The sequence below is a fragment of the Electrona antarctica genome (assembly GCF_951216825.1).
Source record: "Electrona antarctica genome assembly, chromosome: 16".
Lineage (NCBI taxonomy): Eukaryota > Metazoa > Chordata > Actinopteri > Myctophiformes > Myctophidae > Electrona > Electrona antarctica.
Window position 1 is genome coordinate 37,289,263 of NC_136797.1, and position 18,869 is coordinate 37,308,131.

General features: G+C 44.3%; 1 protein-coding gene across 1 annotated transcript; it reads right to left on the minus strand.

Moving 5' to 3' along the window:
• Positions 1-393: 393 nt before the first annotated feature.
• On the minus strand, positions 394-18,583 carry il6st (interleukin 6 cytokine family signal transduce). Its single transcript, XM_079524209.1, has 16 exons — positions 18,402-18,583; positions 18,035-18,118; positions 16,609-16,896; positions 16,012-16,162; positions 15,312-15,472; positions 14,253-14,407; positions 13,579-13,744; positions 13,168-13,250; positions 12,379-12,616; positions 11,442-11,636; positions 10,454-10,558; positions 8,993-9,142; positions 7,931-8,071; positions 6,607-6,703; positions 3,809-3,890; positions 394-1,744 (listed from the first exon to the last, which is right to left on the minus strand). The coding sequence occupies exons 2-16, from the start codon at positions 18,105-18,107 to the stop codon at positions 1,091-1,093; spliced, it is 2,739 nt and encodes a 912-aa protein (XP_079380335.1). The 5' UTR covers positions 18,108-18,118; positions 18,402-18,583; the 3' UTR covers positions 394-1,090.
• Between the last annotated feature and the right edge of the window lie 286 nt (positions 18,584-18,869).

Sequence of the window (18,869 nt, forward strand, 5' to 3'; positions counted from 1 at the left end):
TTATCCAAATAGTAGCCCAGCAGCAAATTGCGACCCGGGAACCTAATAGCCGCTGAGGGTTTGACCCCATTTAGCGTATTAAACGCAGGTCCGAGTAAACGCTGGGGCGATTATTAGCATTTTCTTAAGCCTAATTTATTCTTTGTTGCATGACGGTGCCACGCGCTGAAAATAGCATATCCATAGGCGGAGTTCATGGGGGACTGTTGGGGGACTGTTGTGTCTTTTCTATTCCCTTTGTGTGTGTCAGTATTAATAAGACGTGCAGAAGTTGGACTGTGTTAAACTTTTGTTTTGTCCCCGCTCCCCCCCCAGGGCCCCCCCCCGCTCCCCCCCAGGGCCCCCCCCCCGCTCCCCCCCAGGGCCCCCCCCCCCGCTTCCCCCCCAGGGCAAATGTGAAACTCCACCTATGAGCAACACTTTTATTTTGTGATGCTTTATTGAAAAAAGGTGCTATAGCTTAGATTTATTTTTAGTACGGTATTAGACATTATTGTTGCACTAATACATGTTGATCTATGCCTATGTTTACCGTATGCGGTACTTTTTGCACTAAAACCTAAATAAGGTCTGGTGCAGGTCGAAAAGCCTGCAGCAAATAACTGCCTGGTTCTTTTAAATGTCTGTGGTCCCAACCAAGTCTGATTTTTGAAATAAACGCCCCTGCTACTATTTGGGCAAATATGGTATATGACTCGGGTGACATATTCAGAGTATAATGTAATATCAAAGCATTTTACACATTTAACACCCAGTTCAGTCCTGTCAGACGGTACAAAAACAGACCCTCGGGGGTCTAATTCTGCACTTCGGACTTTAGTTTTCTGCAAAAACACTGATGAAAATGTCTACAAGGTGGTTCCGTCACCATTTTTTCCGAAACTCTGAAATAAACCGTTTTCGAGGCACAGACCATTTAACAAGCAAAACGTGACGTCTTTATATACGTCGCTGTGCCGTGGCGCCTTGGAACCGGAACAGCCGACCTATAACACGGCGCTGAAAGGCGCGTTGTGAGCTTACAGATCGGTTCATTCCGGTGCATGGCACTGGCGCGACAACAACCGATCACGAACAGAGCTTGGTTCCGTCACTGCGGCCGGTAACCGCCCAGCTGCGGCGTGTAACTGGAGGCCGCCTGCCGCGTCTCCGCCAACTCCCCGGCCACGCCCTCTGTGGGCGTGGCCTGCGGCGACGCCTCCTCCAGCGGGCAGAACTTGAGCAATAGCGACCCACCTTGCTCCTCCTCCTCCTCCTCCCCCCCCCCATGCGCGCCGTCAGTGCCGCGCAGCAGGAAACACGGGTTGCGCGGCGGCGGGAACCGCTGCGTCTGTCCGCCGGAAGCGGCCTCCGGCGTGTCAGGGTTCTCCTCCGAGTCCAGCAGGGGCTGCGTGGACTCGGAGCGCGCAAAGGCGGCGCCGGGGTGCTGGCCCTTGTAGCCGTTGCAGCTAGCGTTGGTGGTGGCGGACGAGGCGGCGACCACAGATGAGTACTGCACTGTGCTCGCTGTGGTCTCTGCCGACTCGCCGACGCCCTCGTCGCTGTCCGACACGCTCTGGCGCGGCGAGGACGTGCAGGAGGAGTCGCCTCCGATGCCGCTGCTGTGCTCCTCCGACAGGTACTTGTCCTTCTTCAGCGGCAGGCAGTTCTTGTCGTCGTCGAAGAACGGTGAATGGCCGTCACCGCACATGTCCACCTTGACCACGCTGACGTCTGTCAGGGCGTCCTCGTTGGGCGTGTCGGCCTGCAGGGTTTGGGGAGGGTCAGCGGTCAAATTAATGACTGGGTTTCAAAAGAACTGCCATGTCGGACAACTGTTCGGAGGACGGGCCGGTTCTGGAGAACCGCCGATCCGATCGACTTCACACTCGATACTGTACTTCCTCATAATATTTGTGATTTTAGATGTAGTCTTATAATCAATTCAATAACTACAATTTCAATGTACACTAACCATTAACCACTTAGCATAAGTGATATTGTATGGTTGAAACAATGTTCTAAGTACAAGCTCTATATTGTGATCATTGCTGTAGTGTTCAGTAACAGGGGTCTCTCCAGCTCTTTACTATAAACAGCATTTTCAGGTGGGTTGCCAATTTCATCAAATCAGGAGGTTTATCAGCTTCCATTGTATTCACTGTATTGCGTTACCATTCCATTTTTGTTTGTTTTTTCACTTCCAATTTCACTTTCGTTTATCTTCTATCCTGCCACGAGTTCTCACTTCTATCTCAGGGAGACCCCTGTTACTGAACAAATACTCTATTTCCAATATCAAATACTGAATCTCCAATCTGAATTTTGGAAAAAGTTTACAAAAAACAAATGTTGGTAGGCCATCAGGCTATGGTAAAAGTGGTTAATATAAATGTAGTGAAGCTAAATAAAATCTCACAACTGAAAAATTGTGACCTACACCAACAGTAATGTGTGATTTGTGAAACACTTGCGGTTTCCTAAACAATGAGCACAATATGCAACAACATGGTGATTTAGTAACATACTGCCTGATTGAGGCTTAAACATTTGCTTTTGTGAAATATCTCAGACCATTAGGATTTTATGGAAGATGCTTCTGCACATATTGCTAGTTTGACCACTTCAAATGCTCTAATTTTGAATTGCACATTTGCACCACATGCGTCCATAGAAGACATGCTGCTGGCTTCTATGGAATCCAAATGAGTGAAATCAGTCGTGGCGACTTGCGAACTTTAATGTGTTCTGGGTGATGTAGTCTTGCGTTAACCTGACTCCGCCAGATGGGGCAGCAGAGAGTACACTGGGTTCCCCCCTCCTGCTCCCATCTGGGAACTCTCAGGCAGACTTGATGCCCGGCCACAAAACGGCCTGGCCAATCAGCAGCAGCTAGAAGCTAGAAGCTGCTGCTAGAAGCTGCTAGAAGGTGCTGCTGATTGGCCAGGCCGTTTTGTGGCCGGGCATCAAGTCTGCCTGAGAGTTCCCAGATGGGAGCAGGAGGGGGGAACCCAGTGTACTCTCTGCTGCCCCATCTGGCGGAGTCAGGTTAGTCTTGCGTAACCAGACAACTATTTCACAATCTCCTCTGCTGCTCAGACTGGAAGTGGAAAGATATTCGAATAATCACGAGTCACGACACCGAGACAGGAGCATAGAGTCATACGAGCGGGAGATTCATGTTACAGTTGGGTGCCATCGATATTGTCCCTTATCATTTGACCCATTTAGGCCTGACCTCAAAACTTTTAAAAATCCTTCTAAATCCTGAAAAAATCCTTCTACATTTTCACGATTTTTCAAAAATAGCAGACCTACAAGCTCGTAGCGCGCCACTCGGTGGCGCGCTATGAGCTTGTAGATCTGCTATTTTTCAATAGCTAAATTATAACATAATGTTTAAAACACCAAAAGGGGTTCCTGCCCAAAATGGGTTAACTGTCCTTTTGCGCAGATCACGCAAACCTCAGCAAAAAGAAAAGGACAATATCGATGGCCTCCAACTGTATTTGTGCACGGATAGATTAACACAGAAATGTATCATGGAATTAACACAGACAAAACTAATGAAAGAAGAAATAAACCAAAGCAAACAAACTATCCATTTTAGCTTCAACATTCGACACGCTGTTTTGCTTCGAGTAGGATTTGTTTTTGCCGCCGCACCAAGTGAGGGGATGCGTCACATCCGCTTTATCACTTACTCATAGAAAGAGCTTCCGTTTTCCGGACTGTACGACGGAAGCATTTGAAAATTGCGAGAGGCAACAGTCTGGCCACGAGACTATGGGTGTGGGTGATGCAACATACAACAAGATGGCGCTCTTACTTTGGAAGGGAAGTCGGGTGACCAAGTGCCGATACTGCTGCTTCCTGGGTTGGGGATCTGAGGCCAGAAGTTCTTTTTAATTCTGTGGAGAACACACAAGAGTCATGTCACACTACAGAGAGAACACAAGAGTCATGTCACACTACAGAGAGAACACAAGAGTCATGTCACCTCATGGAGAGAACACAAGAGTCATGTCACACTACAGAGAGAACACAAGAGTCATGTCACACTACAGAGAGAACACAAGAGTCATGTCACACTACAGAGAGAACACAAGAGTCATGTCACACTACAGAGAGAACACAAGAGTCATGTCACACTACAGAGAGAACACAAGAGTCATGTCACACTACAGAGAGAACACAAGAGTCATGTCACATCATAGAGAACACAAGAGTCATGTCACACTACAGATAGAACACAAGAGTCATGTCACATCATAGAGAACACAAGAGTCATGTCACACTACAGAGAGAACACAAGAGTCATGTCACATCATAGAGAACACAAGAGTCATGTCACACTACAGATAGAACACAAGAGTCATGTCACACTACAGATAGAACACAAGAGTCATGTCACACTACAGAGAGAACACAAGAGTCATGTCACACTACAGATAGAACACAAGAGTCATGTCACACTACAGATAGAACACAAGAGTCATGTCACACTACAGATAGAACACAAGAGTCATGTCGCACTACAGAGAGAACACAAGAGTCATGTCACACTACAGATAGAACACAAGAGTCATGTCACACTACAGAGAGAACACAAGAGTCATGTCACATCATAGAGAACACAAGAGTCATGTCACACTACAGAGAGAACACAAGAGTCATGTCTCCTCAAAGAGAGAACACAAGAGTCATGTCACATCATAGAGAACACAAGAGTCATGTCACATCATAGAGAACACAAGAGTCATGTCACACTACAGAGAGAACACAAGAGTCATGTCACACTACAGAGAGAACACAAGAGTCATGTCTCCTCAAAGAGAGAACACAAGAGTCATGTCACATCATAGAGAGAACACAAGAGTCATGTCACACTACAGAGAGAACACAAGAGTCATGTCACCTCATGGAGAGAACACAAGAGTCATGTCACACTACAGAGAGAACACAAGAGTCATGTCACACTACAGAGAGAACACAAGAGTCATGTCACACTACAGAGAGAACACAAGAGTCATGTCACACTACAGAGAGAACACAAGAGTCATGTCACACTACAGAGAGAACACAAGAGTCATGTCACATCATAGAGAACACAAGAGTCATGTCACACTACAGATAGAACACAAGAGTCATGTCACATCATAGAGAACACAAGAGTCATGTCACACTACAGAGAGAACACAAGAGTCATGTCACATCATAGAGAACACAAGAGTCATGTCACACTACAGATAGAACACAAGAGTCATGTCACACTACAGATAGAACACAAGAGTCATGTCACACTACAGAGAGAACACAAGAGTCATGTCACACTACAGATAGAACACAAGAGTCATGTCACACTACAGATAGAACACAAGAGTCATGTCACACTACAGATAGAACACAAGAGTCATGTCGCACTACAGAGAGAACACAAGAGTCATGTCACACTACAGATAGAACACAAGAGTCATGTCACACTACAGAGAGAACACAAGAGTCATGTCACATCATAGAGAACACAAGAGTCATGTCACACTACAGAGAGAACACAAGAGTCATGTCTCCTCAAAGAGAGAACACAAGAGTCATGTCACATCATAGAGAACACAAGAGTCATGTCACATCATAGAGAACACAAGAGTCATGTCACACTACAGAGAGAACACAAGAGTCATGTCACACTACAGAGAGAACACAAGAGTCATGTCTCCTCAAAGAGAGAACACAAGAGTCATGTCACATCATAGAGAGAACACAAGAGTCATGTCACACTACAGATAGAACACAAGAGTCATGTCACACTACAGATAGAACACAAGAGTCATGTCACACTACAGATAGAACACAAGAGTCATGTCACACTACAGAGAGAACACAAGAGTCATGTCACCTCACGGAGAGAACACAAGAGTCATGTCACACTACAGAGAGAACACAAGAGTCATGTCACCTCATAGAGAACACAAGAGTCATGTCACATCATAGAGAACACAAGAGTCATGTCACATCATAGAGAACACAAGAGTCATGTCACCTCACGGAGAGAACACAAGAGTCATGTCACATCATAGAGAACACAAGAGTCATGTCACATCATAGAGAACACAAGAGTCATGTCACATCATAGAGAACACAAGAGTCATGTCACATCATAGAGAACACAAGAGTCATGTCACACTACAGAGAGAACACAAGAGTCATGTCACACTACGGAGAGAACACAAGAGTCATGTCACCTCACGGAGAGAACACAAGAGTCATGTCACATCATAGAGAACACAAGAGTCATGTCACCTCACGGAGAGAACACAAGAGTCATGTCACATCATAGAGAACACAAGAGTCATGTCACATCATAGAGAACACAAGAGTCATGTCACATCATAGAGAACACAAGAGTCATGTCACATCATAGAGAACACAAGAGTCATGTCACACTACAGAGAGAACACAAGAGTCATGTCACACTACAGAGAGAACACAAGAGTCATGTCACCTCACGGAGAGAACACAAGAGTCATGTCACATCATAGAGAACACAAGAGTCATGTCACATCATAGAGAACACAAGAGTCAGCGCAAAAGACTCTTCAAGTGTAAAAAGGTGATAATGAAACGTACGTCTCCTTCTTGTAGATGCACAGCAGCATGGTCAGAACCACGAAGAACAGGAAGCCAAGACAAACTCCAACCACGATGCCTTCGATCTGCCCCGGAGCTGAAAGGAACACGTTTATTATGATTATGTTCCTGCTTGGATCAATTGAACTAACCTTATAATATACTTTAAGCAGTATCATAATGAAAACGCACTTTTCAAAGAAAATTGTGTTTTTCTCTTTCTCGCTTTCTAGTTGTCATTGAAATCTTAGTGTTTTGACAATTATTTGGGGCTCACTTGTCCTCACAGACCACAGGTTGAGAACGACTGCGTTAGGAACACTTTGACAGAAAAACAACATGTGCACTACTTTAGGAAAGCATGTCCACTATGTTAGGAAGAGTTTGAGGTCCTTCTGTGTTCTGTTAGACTGAACAATGGCAGGAAACTGAGAGCAGACAGGGGAGGAAATGCAACACATGTCTCCAGTTGGAACTGAACGGGGGAGGTTGTGATTAAACGCCTCAGTCAGCTAAATCAGCACTTCATAAACTTTGACATGCCAAGAATCTCCAAATAGTCCCTGGCTGCCGCCCAACTATTGCCAAATACCAGTGTCAAGCATCCGTGTCATTTTTCATTTTTGCATTGGCCATTACAAAATAGCAGATGTAGCCTACAATCACAGCACATCACTTTGTGCCATGCTGTGAGCTTGTACATCTGCTATTTTTGAACATATTTTGAAAATTCTTGAAATTGTGAGAACTACAGATTTAGAAGGCATTTGTAGAATCGGCCTCTGGTCTTAATGGACTAATCGTCAGTTTAGTTGATTATGAAACAAAATCTATTATAATTCTATTTTTATTCTAAAATACTGCTTCTCTGTCATTCGGTTCTAAGTTTCATTATATTTGGGGTTAATGTCCCAGCCTCGAACCAGCTCAGAACCACTCACCGTATAAGTTTTGTTATATTTGGGGTTAAGGTCCTAGCCTCGTATAAGTTTCATTATATTTGGGGTTAAGGTCCCAGCCTCGTATAAGTTTCATTATATTTGGGGTTAAGGTCCCAGCCTCGTATAAGTTTCATTATATTTGGGGTTAAGGTCCCAGCCTCGTATAAGTTTCATTATATTTGGGGTTAAGGTCCCAGCCTCGTATAAGTTTCATTATATTTGGGGTTAAGGTCCCAGCCTCGTATAAGTTTCATTATATTTGGGGTTAAGGTCCCAGCCTCGTATAAGTTTCATTATATTTGGGGTTAAGGTCCCAGCCTCGTATAAGTTTCATTATATTTGGGGTTAAGGTCCCAGCCTCGGACCGGCTCCGAACCACTCACCGTATTTCACAGTGCTGAAGGAGTGCTCGGTGCCATTGATTGAGCCCCGCTCCGTGGAGGCCATGATCCACGCCATGTATTTGGTGTTGCCCGACAGCGAGGTCAGCTTGTACGTGTACGTGTCTGCCGACACCATTTGCTCTGCGCATGCACACGCGCGCGCGCATGCACACGCGCGCGCGCACACACACACACACACACACACACACACACACACACACACACACACACACACACACACACACACACACACACACACACACACACACACACACACACACACAGGGTACATTACAATACAATGTGCGGCCAGAAGAGATGATTTGTTTTAGGAAATTACAAAAATATTTCCCCCAATTTTTTCAAAAATATCAGATGTACAAGCTCACAGTGCGGCACAGTGACGCTACTGTATATCAACAAATGTTACTGTAGACTCCCTGGAACTATGCATTTAGTAATGTAGTAAAGTGAAGACTAGTTGTGAAACAGCGCACTAAATGATGGTGCGCTGTGACGAGTGGTGACTCGTCTGTGTTACTGGGAGGTCAGGAACTTCCACAGAAAAGGGAGTTAGAATGTCAAGAAGGGAAAGTGCACCGTGCGGGATGTCCTGCTTGAGTCATCATTATTAAGAAATGTGCCCATGATATAGCACTAGGTAGCAGCACAACTTTGGGTCAGTCATCTTACTCTGAATGCCCTACCAACTGAAATAGAAAGACAAACTGAAAACAAAATATTTAATGAAAAGGTTAAACACTGGTTGAAGTTGGGCCAGCGGTGCAAACACTAATATGTTAAGCACACATTTTAAAGAGTTGATGTCACTGCTTTCATGATTAACCGTGGGATAGGAAGGAATAGATCCGTGGGTTCTGTTAAGGCCATGATTTAATTAGCTGCGCATAGTGGTCTATCGTGCAACAAAATTAAATCAAGCCACACACACACCTATATCCTCTCCTAAGTTTAAGTGCAGTTTTATTTTCAATGCATATCAAACTGGGGGTCCTTCAAATTCAAAAGGTTCAGAGTCACTGATCTAGATTATAAACAAACCTTTCTCGTCCCCGTGTCCAGTGGAGTAGAAGACGGTGTAGTTGGTGATGAAACCACGGCATTTGTCTACAGGGATGGCCTTCCACTCTAGCACGGCCTCCGTGCTCCCGGGCTTTCCCTTTAGCCTCACTGAGGGTCCCTCCAATGGCACTGCAATGAAACATGTCAACAAACATTGAACCCTCCAATGGCAATGCAATGAAACATGTCAACAAACATTGAACCCTCCAATGGCACTGCAATGAAACATGTCAACACACATTGAACCCTCCAATGGCACTGCAATGAAACATGTCAACAAACATTGAACCCTCCAATGGCAATGCAATGAAACATGTCAACAAACATTGAACCCTCCAATGGCAATGCAATGAAACATGTCAACACACATTGAACCCTCCAATGGCAATGCAATGAAACATGTCAACAAACATTGAACCCTCCAATGGCAATGCAATGAAACATGTCAACAAACATTGAACCCTCCAATGGCAATGCAATGAAACATGTCAACACACATTGAACCCTCCAATGGCAATGCAATGAAACATGTCAACATTGAACCCTCCAATGGCACTGCAATGAAACATGTCAACACACATTGAACCCTCCAATGGCAATGCAATGTCAACACAAAATCTAATCCCACCAATTTATCAATTAATTTAACCCATTCAGGCCTGACGTCGAAATTAAAAAAAACGTTCGCTCTGAAAGAATATATATTCAAAGATTTGTGCCGCATTTTTACGATTTTTCAAAAATAGCAGACCTACAAGTTCATAGCGCGCCACTCGGTGGCGCGCTATGAGCTTGTAGATCTGCTATTTTTCAATAGCTAAAGTATAACATAATGCTTAGTTAAAACACCAAAAGGGGTTCCCGCCCAAAATGGGTTAAAAGCTATAATATGACACAGATGCGTCCTCAGGTCTAAATGGGTTAAGCCCCCTCGCACCTGCATTACCAAATTACTTCCTGCACATAATACTTCCCATCTCTATCCTATTCGGTTTTGTGTACACCTTCAAGCTGTGTGCCATGTCACATACCATGCCAATGCCTTCGCAATCACACAGTTCTGGCTCAGAGAACAATGGCAAATAGAAGGCAAAGCAATCTAAAATACATGTTCTGCATGTAAACTACACACAGAAAGGCCCTTTCACCTACCCCGCCTCGGGTATGGGCACGGATGACGCGGAGGAGAGAACACGCCCCCAGCATATAGCAGAAAATAGCACATCTAAAATCTCTGTGAGCATTGTGAGCTTGTAGATCTGCTATTCTCAGCATGCAACCAAGTGTAAAATCAGCCATTACAACACCATCAAGGACCGCCAAAATATCGTTTTGTCTACTAAATAAAATAAAAAAATAAACTAAATCGAAATTTGCTGTCAAAATCAAAACAGGTCTGAGCCTAATGAACAGCCAAAGATCAAATCTCTCCTCAGTCACCTCCTTGTTCCAGATAGGCAGCCTCCGTCCTGGCAGTTCCCACCCATCCAGAGTTGTACAGAGGATACACCGAAATGTTGTAGCGCTTGAACCTCTCCAGGTCACCTGATGGACACATAAAGAAAACAGTTACTGCCATGTTAACCATTTCAGCAGGGCTCATTTTAAAGGTAGGGTTAGTGATATTTGTTTGTTAAAACATTATAGTTAAATCACTATTCTGATCGTAATCAATGCTATAGTGTTAACTGGGTCCTTGTCTCTCCAGCTCTTTAATAAACAGAAAATACATTTTCTGGTAGGTGACAAAATTCCAGTAGCCAGAGTAGCCATTTATCAGTGTTCCAGTTCCAATTGTGTCTGCTCATTTCTTTGTGTCATCACTTACAATTCCACTTGTTTAATCTGTATCCTGACTGATTGGATAAAATTGGTATCCCGACCTGAAAATGCATTTTCTGTTTCATAAAAAGCTGGAGACTCCTGTTACTGAACAAACACTCAATGAGTACTATCACAATATAGAGCTTTCTAACACGTATTTTAACCAAAGAAAATCACTTACCCTACCTAAAAAAACAATACATAAAAAGGTATGTGGTTGAACCTGACAATATGTTGACACTCTGTTTATCTCATGTACATAGCTGTCGCTTTGTGGACCTCCCGACGTACTACCACCTTATGCATGTTTATATATCCCATATGGAGATCGCTGATTTCATCAGTGTATGCCGTGACATTGACGACACATTAAGGTTAGCGTGAGATGAGCGTGACGATGTGGTCTGCCAGCCGCTCATCCCTTGAGCCAATTTGAATACAAGATGCACTACCTATTCGTCAAGACAAATAGCAAAAATCGCAGATGTGCAAGCTCAAAACATGTCACAATGCGACACGTCGTGAGATTGGAGAGCTGCTATTTTTGAATTTGAGTCCTGAAAAGTTAAAGTTTTGCCACCATAATGTTATACATTATTATCACCTCTGACGTTGGTTCCGGTGGCGTTCCCTAGCTCTCTCTGCCAGTCCAGCTGTCCTCCGCTGACCGCCACCCACTCCACCACGTAGTGGGTTACATCGTAGCGGGGAGGGTCCGGGGGCAGGGTGGGGGTTTGCCACTCCACCCGCAGGGTGTCACCGTTACCCCGACACGTCAGCGCGCCCACCGCAGGCAGCTCTGTAAACATACACACAAACCACTGTTAATTCACCCACTTCAAATGTTATCAACCGATAATCACCAGTAGGTCACTTATCACTCGAATGCAAGCGAGCCGGCCAGAAGGCTCGCCTAGAGCTACGATTAGGAAACACAGAAGTGAAAGCATCATGAAACTGACTTACGTGGCCGGTTCAAACTGATATGAGGTTATGGGGCTTACATGGCCGGGGACTGAGTTTATAGGCCAGTCAATCTAATCTAAAAAGGGGCGTGGCCCAAAATAAATTGCAATAGTAATCGTTCAAGGTTTTTTATGATCCTTATAGGGTCATCCAAATAACATTATTATTATTATATTGGATCATGGTAAATTCAGGGGTTTAACGTTGGGGTACCATTGGAAATCTATATAAGGCAACAATTTGAATTATGCTTTAAGTAGTATGTGACATGTCAAACTAGGGGTTATTCATATTTCTGAACCCATTCGTTTGTAGACTCTCAGAGTTAAATTAACATTTTTACAATCTAAATTGGGTCCCAGAGATAGAAATGCTGTTAAATGGGCGTCCGTAGCCTAATGCATGTCAAACTGGGGTTCCTTGAAATAAAATCGGTTGAAAAACACTGCTAGAGGTGTACAAATGGGGGTCCGCAGGCTGATAAATGTCAATTTGGGGACCTTGACATGAAAACGTTTGAGAACCAATGATCTACAGTAACTGTCACAGTAATTTTGACACACGAGAACACCTACTCTGTGCCTGTCTGGTGATGACCATGGTTGCTTTGGGAGACTTCCCCGCGCCGTTGCGGGCGATCACTTCAATGTAAGCCGACTGACTGTCGAGCAGCTCCAGGTTCTCGACAACGGTGATTTCCCTTTGAGCGGAGCCGCGGTCCGAATCTGTGCGGTTGACCGTCACGCTCTCCCACTCCACGCCGTGGACCCTTACGTCAAAGCTTCTGATTTTCCCGTTGGACAACACTGGATCCTAACCCAAGACAAAAGATAAAATGCATGGAATTAAACAAACGGGAAGGAACGAGGCCCAGGGCGCCAGGCGAGTGTACGGTTCAGATTAAAGGAGACTTCCAGACCAGCGCTATTTCTTACCACAATCTGATGTAATTATATCCAACAATCAGTGGTAGAGGCTGGGGAAAAAAATCCATCTAGAACGAACCGTAGCTCAGAGCATGCTCACTCGTTCGCCTTTTTACAGAAGCTCCTTTGGGGCAAAACACCGTATTTGGTCATTATGAAAGACAGAAAATGTCTTTTTTTAGAAATAAATAGCAATTTAGCGTATGACCCAGTTGGAGCAGCAGTGCACTCTGAATGGAGTCAAGTAATTTTTCACCTGTACCACTCGTTATCGGATATAATCGGAACCGTAATTCTCCTTTAACGACGGCGAACAGGAGGCAGATGGGTCGACCAGGATAAATATAGGAAGTATTTGAAATAAGAAGCTTTTGCTGACACAAGTGAAAAACAGGCATAAACATATGTCCCACTTATTAGCTAGACTGATTGATTTACCTTAGAAATGACTTGAACTCTCCTTTTGTTTGCAGAATCCCCAGGAGTAATGACCCTCCATACATCTGGTGGGCTTTTAGGTTCTGGACAGGCGGAAATAAAAAAAATAACAAACATTTGAATTGACCATTGTTCTTGTTAACTAAAATAAACGTAAAAAAACAAGGCTTTTCGAAAAACAATTGGTAACTGAAACTGTATTGCGTTTTAGAAAACTAACTAAAATCGAAGAGAACATGTCCTTAGTTTTAGGCTTCATACAAAATCTTCAAACATTGCAGATCTACAAGCTCACATGGCAATGCAATACATTGGGACTCTTGGGAGCTTTCAAATCGGCTTAAAAAAAACCTAAAACTATTTTAAAATCACTGCAACAATACCAACCATGAATACCCAAATGCTACTCACTGTCCTCTGGTGTGGTGGAGGTACTATTGGCGCTCCAGTCGCTCCAGTATCCGTAGCCCTCCGAGTGGTGTTTACATCTGACCTGACACACGTACCTGGTGGCCGGTCTGAGGTTCTGCAGTCTGAACGACTGTTTGTCCTTGGTGGCCGTCTCTTCCAGAGGAACCTGAAGATCAGGGGTGGGCAACTTTGACAATGGAGAGGCCCACTATGTTTCCACACTCACTCCACCATTACATGACCTCTAGACCAGTGGTTCTCAACCTTTCCAGGCTGCGACCCACCCCAAGATAATCATATTTGTTCTGAGGACCCCCCAAAATAATCCTACTTGAACTGGGGACCCCCAAAATAATCATATTTGAACTGGGGAGTCCCCAAAATACTAAATATTTGGACAAAAGGATAAAACTGAGGATAAAATATGTCTAAAGAAGGCGGCTAAACAATAACAGTTGTTAATTGTTATGTTATGTACTGTACTGTACTATAGCATAGCCTATAGTATTAACAATCAAAATCAGTTGAAGATATTACATTTTGATGTTTATTTGGCAACACTGACTATCAAGAAAATGAAAACATGGCACTGCAGCATGGTTGCCGACACTTGGCGTAAAGACTTTCCAGGTCTAAAATGGTTTTAACTTACATTCATAAGCATGTGGACTCACCTCAGTCCAGTGAGCGGAGCCCGCGGGGCAGTATCGGATCTGATGCTTCAGCTCCACATATTGCTTTTTGATCGGTGGTGTCCAGGTCATCAGAAGAGACATGGGGAAAACCTTCTCCGAGATCAGCCTCACGTGTGATGGAGGATTCGTTTTCACTACAAGAAAACAGGTGCGTGTTAAGAGAGAGCCAGACTGAATGAATCGACCCCGTCGTCAAGTTAAGTCCCAAACCCCTTCGTACCCGTCACGGTGCGAAGAGGACTAAAGTCCTCGTATGACGTATTTATTGATATTTAATGTATTCAATTATTATTGTAAACTTGGCCTCAGAAAAAAGTGATAGTATCCGGCATAAACAAGCAGAAGGAGCCGGAATCAGTGGATGGCAGAGTTCACACTACAACTCAGAAGGTAGCACGGGTCCATCAAATTGAACCCGTTCCGAAACGGCGCCGATTAAAATAGGATCAGATTCTAAATAAACCCAGGTATAATAGACCCCATCCGAAAGACCCGTATGATATGACACTGCTCGTATAGGAGCGTCACCCCTGCCTCTCCGACGCAGCGACCGAGACCCACGGCTGTTGTAATGGAACTGACCCATAGTCAATATTTTGCGCCTGAGAGTGTAGAAATGAATTTTAATCTATTGGTACACTCCGGTTACAGACCGGTAAGGATCCGTGTGGTCAATTTGTACACTCGGAGGCCCCTTTTCCACCTGGGTTGAACCAGTTCCGTTCTTTTTCCCCTGCCTAATATTGAACAAGGTCAGAGTGTTTCCACTGAAAATGAATTGATTCAGAATCCTAAAAGTTGGTTCGGAACTGGAACCAAGAAATGTCCGCCGGTTCTGTGAAAGCACCAAGGTTCCAATAATCTAGAACGGAAACAGTTCTTGAATCAGCCAATGTTCTTTAGGTGGACCCTGGCCTCAGAGTTACAGACCCGTAAGGGTCCATTTGAATCCATTTGTACACTCTCAGATCATTTAGCATTTCCGTTGTTTTGGGGTGCGAGGGGACAGAAGCTGGACGTGACAAACGGTCGACTCACCGAAGCGATTGGCATCCTCCACAGCCAGGTGTTCCGAGTCGGCTTTCCCCAGAGCGTTGTGGGCCTCCACCCAGATGTCCACCCCGGTGAAATGAGGGAACAACTCAAAGGAGATCTGACCGCTGTTGTTCTGCCGGGCAACACTGGCCTTGGCTCCATCACTGCCGAGGAACAAACAATCATTACATTACTATCACTGTGAGGAACAGTCATTACATTACTATCACTGTGAGGAACAGTCATTACATTACTATCACTGCTGAGAAACAAACATTCATTAGATTACTTCCACTGATAAGGACATGCAGTCATTACATTACTATCACTGCTGAGGGCATACAATCCATATCCATCCGGTTCAAAATTACCGTAGGCGAGAAAAGAGAACGGAACCGGTTCAACCCCTGTGGAAAAATCGCCCTCTGAGTATTTCCAGTGAGCACAATATCAGCCCACTGGCGCAAAACCTGCGAAGGAAAGAAGAGGCCCAGTTTCTTTCCAATATGGCTGCTGTGCATAGAGCCACTTCCCCCGCAGGATCAAATAGGTTTTCTTCTTTTCTTATTATTATGTGAACAACACAGGCATGTAGCGCAGATAAAACATTTGACAGGGCCAATTACAATCGCAAGTTGTTTTTTTTCTCGACACTGCGCTTCTGGATGAACAGCAGTGGGGGACTGAAAGGGTTTAAACTCACAATGTTCCGAGGACAGCGAACAGCGTGTAGTTGGTGTGCAGTTCTCCGGTGCCACGTTTTCCAGGCTCCCATGTACAGAAAACGATGGGTGAGATCAGGTCGCCGTCCTGAGAGGCAACGCAGGACAGACCTGACGGAGTCTCTGGAGGATCTGGATGGATGACGGGGAAAGACACAGCATGTTAGAATCAGAATCAGCTTTATTGTCACATCACAGTTTTACAAGTAATAAAAGTGGGTGAAATTCGTTTTTTGTGCATAGTTCCCATCGTGTCATTTTTCCAAGAAAACACAGAAAGGGAAGAAAAGAGGAGATCAAGGCAGGACAGAAGAAAGTTTGAGCGCTTTTACCACAAAAAGTACAAGTAGGCTACATGTTAGATGTTTCACTTTGATTTGATCAATTTGATTGTTAAAAAATAAAAATAAAGTGCAAATCACAAAGTCTCGTGTGGATTTGAAAATACATCTAAAAAAACCTTGCTTCGTGATTATTCTGTTACAAGTTGTTATTGGCTCTAAATCATTTCTAGTTACTTCAAGCTCCCACTGCTTAAAGACATTTACGTTCGTGTGAAAGGGAACAACAGAACTTACAGCCCTTGGTCAGGGTGATGCCGTGCATCAGCTTGTTGATCTGCGTCTTGACGCTGCACTTGCAGAACAGCCAGGCGGGAGTGTCTGCGCCTACTGTGAGCGTGACGCTGACAGCCGAGTCGTTGACCCTGGTGTACGTCTGGCGGGGCAGCGGGGACGTCTTGTTGAACTCCCAGTACAGGTCATCCGCGCTGGCGTCACCGGTGCCCGTGAGCGCGCACGTGGCCGTGAAGTTCCTCCCGATCTCCACCACCGGGGACTGGGGTGCGATGATCACCTTCTGATTGGCTGAGCGGAGGAGTGGTAGAGAGAAGGACATTAGTGGAAAACTTTACTATTATAAGCAAGTTGATTGTCAGCTTTTTGTGGATCATAATAATAATAAACTTTATTATTTTGAATAGCACCTTTCATGACATGAAATGCAGCTCAAGGTGCTTTAGGCCCAAACCACACAGGCTGCAACTACTCGCAACTCCTTGCAACAAAACAAACCACACCAATGCAACATCTTGCAACTGCCATTGGGAATAATGGTTGCAAGTAGTTGCATGTTGCAAGGAGTTGCATGGCGACCCTCTGGTGTGGTTAGGGCTTTACAGAGCAATAAAGAAAAAAGAAAAAGCATAAAACATTAAAATTATAGCAAAAAGGCAGTGAATCGGGCAAAACGGTGAGGACATAGATAGATATATAGATAGATACTTTATTGATCCCCGAGGGGAAATTCAGATGGTCCCACAGCTCATACAGCCAGGCATACAATAAGGTTAAATACAGCACAAAAAGGAGGGCACGAGTTAAAAAGAAAGACAAATATATTAAGAATATATTATGAAGAATATCAACACAGGGAATTATTTAAAATTATGAAAAAGGAAGGGATGTCCGCACACTGAATTGTAGCTCCCAGGAAGATTCTTTATTTGTTACAACGTTTCGACCACTGTGGGTCTTCGTCAGCCAGGTATGATTATTTAAAATTAAACTAAAAACTAAAGTGAAGAAATAGGTCTTAAACAAATAGATATATAGGGTAATCTTAGTTTATACATGTCTAAAATAGGTAATAACAGCATTGGATTCATTGGAACACAGGTTAGTGTTTCCATCCATCAGTGAATTGAACTATGGCCCTTCCCATTATCCAAGAACATACTTTATTTGGTGGCCCATGGAATGGAATGTTCTACAACCTCCTGACTGTTGTTGAATAAATGTGTGTCCTGACAGTGTAGTCGTGACCAATGACCATTTCATAACATAAGCAGGATGACACTACATCCTGTGACACCAACACACCTAACCTCATACAGACACACATACACGCTTCAATTGGCTTTATTGGCATGAGAAAACATACATTGACATTGTTTACATTGCCAAAGCAAAAAGCACACACACACACACACACACACACACTTACTATTGGAGAGAACACTGGAGCAGAGCAGAAGACACGACCAGACCACAACCTGAATGAAACCACCTGGACCCATGATGATGTCTCCTAAACATACACACATCTGTCTGTCAATCAAACTATCTGGTAAACTAACTTGAGATGTGTTCATAAATGGATACAAATCAAACTAACAGTAGTACATTAATTAATTAATAAATACATTCATAAACAAACAAGTAAATAAATAATGCAGGGGCCCAAAGAACATCCATGTTAGCAGGTAGTGTTAGCATCCTTTAGCTGAATTAGCTCACACCTCTAAGGCTCACACTCACACAGTAGTGATCATCACGTCAAACAAATCAATAAGTCACACGTTTAACGTTACCCGATCGACGATAGATCCCCGTCCTCGAGTTCCTTGTTGAATATCGTTCGGACTATTAGGCGTCCATGTGTTATAAAGTGCTTATAAAAAGTGTTTATAATAACATAATGTTCACATTCTGACGTGAAACGCAGCCTCTAGTCTAAAAAAACAAGTCTCCTCCTTCTTCCAGTCCGCTCGCGCCGTGTTCCGGTCAACGTTGGAAAAAATCAACAGCCGATCTATAAATCACGAGGATGGGACGACAGACCGGCGTCCCCGGACAGCACGTGTTTTGTAGATCTGCTCGGGCGGACACGCTTCCGCAGTGTCGCCGCGGTGATTGGCTCCGAGCGGCTGTCACTCGAGAGACCGCCCGTCCAATCACGGCGGCCGCCAGCGACTGTTTTCCCGTAAGTCCCCGCCTCCTCCCTCCCCTCTTGGTCGTGTGTACAGTGTACACCCAGACAGTTGCACCGCCCACTTTGG